The sequence below is a fragment of the Amblyomma americanum genome, chromosome 2 (assembly GCF_052857255.1).
Source record: "Amblyomma americanum isolate KBUSLIRL-KWMA chromosome 2, ASM5285725v1, whole genome shotgun sequence".
NCBI lineage: Eukaryota > Metazoa > Arthropoda > Arachnida > Ixodida > Ixodidae > Amblyomma > Amblyomma americanum.
Genome location: NC_135498.1, coordinates 6942979 through 6948978, shown reverse-complemented (window position 1 = coordinate 6948978; position 6000 = coordinate 6942979). Strand labels below are relative to the sequence as shown.

The following is a 6000-nucleotide window of genomic DNA, read 5'->3' as shown; positions in this document are numbered from 1 at the left end:
AAACTGTGAAGTGACCAGTTGCATCAATATTGAATGTACTTTTTTAATATGTGTAACCATTAATTGCAAGGCCACATGTGGTTTATTTATACATATGCTCCAATTTTTGCTTGTCTCTGTGTTCAACTGCATGTTTGTGCTAACAATGAGATGTAGTTCTTTAATATAACATGATTGTAGTCCCGTTTCAGTTTTTATGGCTGTATAGATTAATTTTATTGCTTCTACAAGAGCGCTCAGGTTTCATTTTTAGACGTGTATTACTGGGTTGAATATTTCTTTGGTTGTGGAATTTTTTGTTCTCTTGTTGCAATGTCTAGTCAGGTAATTTTGCTTCATGGTTATGAATAAATTTTTCTCGTCGAGTTTGTGTGGTCTATGGAAAACAAACATTTACAACCATTTACAACAGATCTGAAAGGGCGTTTCACAGCAATGCCCTTGGATGCTTATGCCAGCTTGAGTGACCTGACCAATAAACAACGCGAACTTGTCGCTCTAGACCACAGCAAAGTTTGAGCCTAAAGCCGAACCGCTTGCGAAGCAGTACACAACAAACACAGATAACAAATGCGACAAGGCGGGCTACGCCAACGACCCTATGACCCCTATCTAGTAACGTTGGGCTACGCCTAAATTGGCGGATCGCCATCATAGTGCGTCTTGGTCTCGCAACATTGGAGTGATTACGCGGGAAATGGACACCCTGCGGTAAATAGTAAACACGTGAAGTTGACGCTGAAAAATCTACTATGCATTGTTTATGAGCGCTCGATTAGAACGGGGCAAGCTTTGGCTTGCACGCTAAGGACTGAGGGAGCCAGCGATGAGTTCTCCGGACGGACACGAAGAGAAGGCGCTGCTCTTCGAGAACGTGAAGTTTTGCCTTGCGGACGACTTGCAGGATGACGAGGAGGTAGGTGCGGCTACAAGTCGAAACAGCTCAGCTGGCGTTCTTTTTTTCACGCGTGTCATGTCAACGAAGACAGAACGTGTTCGATATCTGGATAAATTTGTTTGCAATCGTTTGCACGGTTATTAAAACCTAGTGAAAGCTTGAGATACCGGTGTGACCTCAAGTTGTACGAGCGTCGCTTTGTGACGCTATATTTCGGTTGTCTGGAGCCGCGATTGGTTTCGGGGCATTTAATGCTGTTATTGCGCTGCTAGGTCGAATTGGAAAATGATTAGTGGCAGTGCCCACGAAGCTTCGCTGCACAGTGCCACGAGAAATGTCTCTATCCTGCTGCTTGAGTAGGTTGGATCGAATGGAATTAACGCCGCTCACAGAGGACGTGATGTCGCACCACATCTTCTGGGCAGTGTCCAGTTGTGTTGCTATGTTCTTTTCGTTATGTATCAACGGGAAAGTTTGGTTACTGTGTTGGAAATGCCGTTGGCTCGCTAATTTTCCCTCCATTGCTTCAGTTTCAGAGACTCCTCTTCAAGCATGGTGGCACGCTCATCAATTATCTTTCTGATAATGTCACCTACGTGATTGCCGATAACCCCGACAGTTCTACAATCACAGAGGCCCAGGATCTCTATGAGAAACCGGTCGTAACGGTGAGAAGCATCAATTCCGAAAACATTGCTACGAAGTTTGATCGTAGAACCATGCTTGATGAAAACAACACAGGGTGGCTAAATATGTGCATTCGTTTATTTTCAGAGCGCATGGGTTCGCCTCTCGCTAAAATGTGGAAAGCTCCTCCCGTATCCTTCTGTCTTTCGCGGTTATTACCCGACCAAAGTTATCAAGCAGGTATGGAAGAAACCACTTCATAAAGCACCTCATCATCGTTTTATTTTAAAATGAGTCAGCCATAATAAAGTGCTTCCATACCTTCTATTCAAATAATCAGATATAGAATCACTTACAGTCTTTGTTAATGATGTGTGATGGGGCTAAACTGTATCATATTTACAGCCCATCTGCAACTTGCTAATTAACAACTGTACATGATTTTACATGTTCATAAATCTGACAAAAACTGGGTGTCATAACTTTGTAGTGGCCCCGCAGATGGAAAGGTTGTTAGTATAGTGTTGCATGTTTTAGATATGCTGAGGCCTCCTAATTATTGCATAGTTACTTGCAGGATGCTGTGTACAGGGGCTCATTTGTTTTTCTTTTTGAGCACTCGTATTACTCCATTATTATTTATTATTGCATGCCTCTCCGTAAATAACACTTTGATGTGGAAGAAATCTTTTTATGTGAAATCTTGTTCAAGAACCTTGACCGAAGTGCGACAGCTTGGAAGCATTTTCACCACAAAAGAACCAAGTGTTCTCAAATACTGTCATCTGTCCATCGCAGGCAAGTATTTTTTTTTTCTTTTTTAGTAGTCGTATTATGTTCTAACCTTTTCAGGCAACAGTTGTTATGGCTACCCTCTCTACTAAGTTAAGCACCGAGAGGAGGGTAGAAATCTGAATATGAGAATTGCCAGGCATGAACTTGTTGGTTTATGCCTGACAAGTTGGTTCTAGGATGGCAGTGGTCTCCAGAAACGTGTTGGATGAAGCGAGTGAGAAAGCAAGCTCTCTGATGAAGGCAAGAAAGCTTGGGTGTCTCGAATATGGGGCCAAATAAGATTTGAGACAGAAAATAAGGGCAATAATGGTTTTGTGATTGAGAGGGGTTAACGTCCCAAAGCAACTCAGGCTATGAAGGACGTCGTAGCGAAAGTCTCAGGAAATTTCGACTGCCTTGGGTTCTTTAATGTGCACTCACATCGCATTACACGAGCCTCTAGAATTTTGCCTCCATCAAAATTCGACTGCCGCGGTCGGGATTGAACCCGCATCTTTCATGTCAGCAGCCGAGTGCCATTACCACTGAGCCACCGCAGCGCCTCAAAAGTGCTAATGGGACACAAACACAGTAAGACCGACGCAGGATAAGTGCTAACTTCAGTCCGCCTTTTCAAGACAAATGTTATGTCTTGAACAGTTTGGTTGATGCCTCGTGTTCTTGTTTCCGCGCATGCCTTGGATTTTTTTTTTATATTTGCTGGCTTGGCAGCGAATAAAGTTGGATGAAGTTAGCGCTTGTCCTGTGTCAGTCTTACTTGTGTTTGTCTCCCATTCGCGCTTTTATTTTTTGCCTCAAATAGTATCCACCATCTAGCCCAAATTGTTGTTCTTTTAGGCCAAATAGGAGGAGGCAAAGGTTGCTGGAGATAGAAAATGAACCTCATACACATTGAAGACATGCTGACTGTTCTCATAGACAAGCATAAGTCGGCCAAAGGCAAATTGGGGTGGTTATTAGCACCATTAGTGGTGCAGCAGGGCACTCCAAATTTTGAAAGGCCCACTATCACCTATCCATCTGAGCATGGTAGCATGAAAAAGTCTTAAAGTTTTCTGAATGTGCTCTGTGTGATTAAACAAATTGATGTGCCTGCAGAGAACATGCAAGTGGAAATTAACACTGGAAGATTCTTTGCAGCATCAGTTTTAAAATAATATATATTAAGAAGGGGTCCATTGAGTTGCAGGAAAGAACCCCAAAACATTTTTCATGCAGAAAATGTATCTGAGATTAGTCCCACTTATATGTGAGCTTATAAACTGGCATACTATAATAATGCATTTTGTAAATACTAGTGCCATTTCATTGCTTACTTTTCAACAACTTGTGCAAGGCTCCTGCTTTCAGATGATTGCAAAACTACTTAGTCCTGTTTTTGGATGAATTATTGCAATCCTAAATTTTCATGTTATCTTATGCTTCTGTATTGTAACTTTTGTATTACAATTTATGCTCACCTGTTCTTTTTCATAATGAGCAAGGAATGTCTTAGCTGGGTGCTTTTGTATCAAATTGTGCAGCTGCTGCTGTGAGCATAGATTTCCTTGTGTGAAACTTTAAAAAAATTTAATTGAGAATATGAGGAAAGCACAAAATATTATAAATGGGCAGATTGATTTTCAGTAATGTGTTTGCTACTGACCTATATTAAGAGAGAGGCAGTGTTTAAAGAATGCATGCTTGCAATAATTCGTTTTCTGGTGTCCATTCATGCTTGCTTCTTTATAACTGCAGCTTTCAGAGACAGATACGAAAGCTGTATGGGCCATGGTGACTTTTCATGGTGGCAAGTTCCAGGCAGTCTTGGATAAAACTTGTACACACCTTGTGGCTGCCAAGGCTGAAGGGGTATGGTGCTTCTCAATGTCATGTTTAATCTTGTCTGGCTTTCCCCCCTCCCCCCCTTCCCCCACACACACACACACAAATGCCACAGTGTTTGTGCCAGATGCAGTGGGTGGTTGAGGGACATTTACTTGAGATGAGAAGAAAGTTGGAGGCGGGGGAGGGGGGGGCTTAAAGAGCTATATAGGAAAGGTGAAAAATGAAGAGGTGTATTTGGAACTAGGTGTCTAATTTTGTTCTCAGATGCAGTTTAGATGGCCACAGTGACATGGATACATAATCCAGCACTCACCTGCAAGACTCGTCACGTTTGACCAAGTGCTTGTCAATTCCAGCAGTGGAAGTTGCTCTGGAAGATAATGTGTAGTTCCTTCGTTCTACAAAGTTAGTGTCTCTTCTGCAGCCCCCTTTCTTGCAGGCTTCCAGCTTGTTTGGTTGTTTGCTTGTTGACTGAGGTAAAGAAAGGTGTGGTGATGCCAGCTCTGGATCAACGCTGCAGTCTAAAGAAGTTAGTAATGTGACCGACATGCAACAGACTTCACATTTTTGTCTTGAAATGTTGTGATTTTTGCAAATTTACTGAATTTATTTATTTGTTTCATAGCTTGATGCTTCTCGATGATGCTACCTACATTGGCTACTATTGACCTTTTTGTGCACTGTGAATGAAGAGCATGCTTAACAAGTCTTCTGCTCTTGTGGTTATGTGCACGGGCATTTAGACATAGTGTTGATGGATTAATTGTAATTCGGTTTAGAAGTTAAGAACTCTGTTGGGTAATTTTTTTCTGATCAGATGGCTGAAATGTGAATGTTGCTTAACCAAGTGTGACCAGGTATCTGGTCTAAACCTAGCCTATGCCTGCATGTCAGTATGTGTATTCATATTGCAGTTCTGTTTCACCTCCAACCTCTCCTGGTTCAGTCCTTCCATTTATTCATTGTTCAAGGCTTGTTTCAGAAATGACTCAAAGCTTGATAAGGGATCAGAAGGGATTAGAATACATAATACTGCGAACCCACTTATAACAATACGGGTTATAACAATATATCGGATATAACAATGGTCAGTCACGACACCGTCAGCTTTACCTTGTGTTCTATGGTAAAACAAACCGCTTATAGCAATGCTGTCATTGCACATTATCGGTTATAACAATTAAATCTGGTCAGTAGCTTGGTACTAACGAAATACGTGCCTCTCGTAGACCTCGTTTTCTTTTTCGTGGAAGTAACTGTCAGATTTCTTGAGCAGCATGTCTTCATCATCTTTGGACTCATCTTTTGAGGAGCTGAAGTTGTTGTAGGTGTCTAGTTCCTCGTCGCCGGCAGCGCTTTGAAGGATCGCTGCTTTGACTGCTACTGACTTTGGGCTGGCGGTCGATGTCAGTGTCAGGAACAGTTGCAGCTTCTGCTTGAATACCAGCCAGTTTGTTCAAATATTTCCAATCAGCTGAAGCGGTCCCGGTGGTTTCACGATGTCCATTGCTTTGGCCTCGGGAATAATCCAGCTGGGCAAACGGGGCCACTACTGGCACCATGTATTGACCGCTTCATGCAGAGACACAACACGTCAGTAGGCTAGGCCAGGAAAAACGCCCGGTACTTTATTGTGCGCAGATTTATAGCTGCGGCTGCAGCGAGGGAAAGGAAGAAGGGGCGTTGGCACGTTATCGGGCCACTTGCCTGATAGCCACATCTGATACACTTACGTGGCTGTAGCTTTTCTTTGTTGGGCAAGGAAAACATCGGAAAGTTTGTTAATTCAAAATTAATTGCCTGGTATAAAGCATTATGAACTTGTATGCTGCATGTACGTTTCGTTAAAAAAA

General features: G+C 42.4%; 1 protein-coding gene across 6 annotated transcripts in view; it reads left to right on the top strand.

Annotated features, from left to right (window-relative positions):
- The first annotated feature begins 610 nt into the window (after positions 1-610).
- The window catches only part of LOC144120484 (uncharacterized), an 82468-nt gene continuing 77078 nt past the window's right edge, over positions 611-6000 (top strand). For 5 of the 6 annotated variants that reach the window (XM_077652922.1, XM_077652921.1, XM_077652919.1 and 2 more), the window contains exons 1-5: positions 659-916; positions 1429-1566; positions 1673-1716; positions 2260-2323; positions 4058-4171. In XM_077652922.1, coding sequence (XP_077509048.1) covers positions 827-916; positions 1429-1566; positions 1673-1716; positions 2260-2323; positions 4058-4171 — 450 coding nt within the window. In that variant the 5' untranslated portion in view covers positions 659-826. Of the gene's footprint in view, positions 917-1428; positions 1567-1672; positions 1717-2259; positions 2324-4057; positions 4172-6000 lie in introns of all 6 variants that reach the window. The other variant, XM_077652918.1, reaches the window with a different exon arrangement.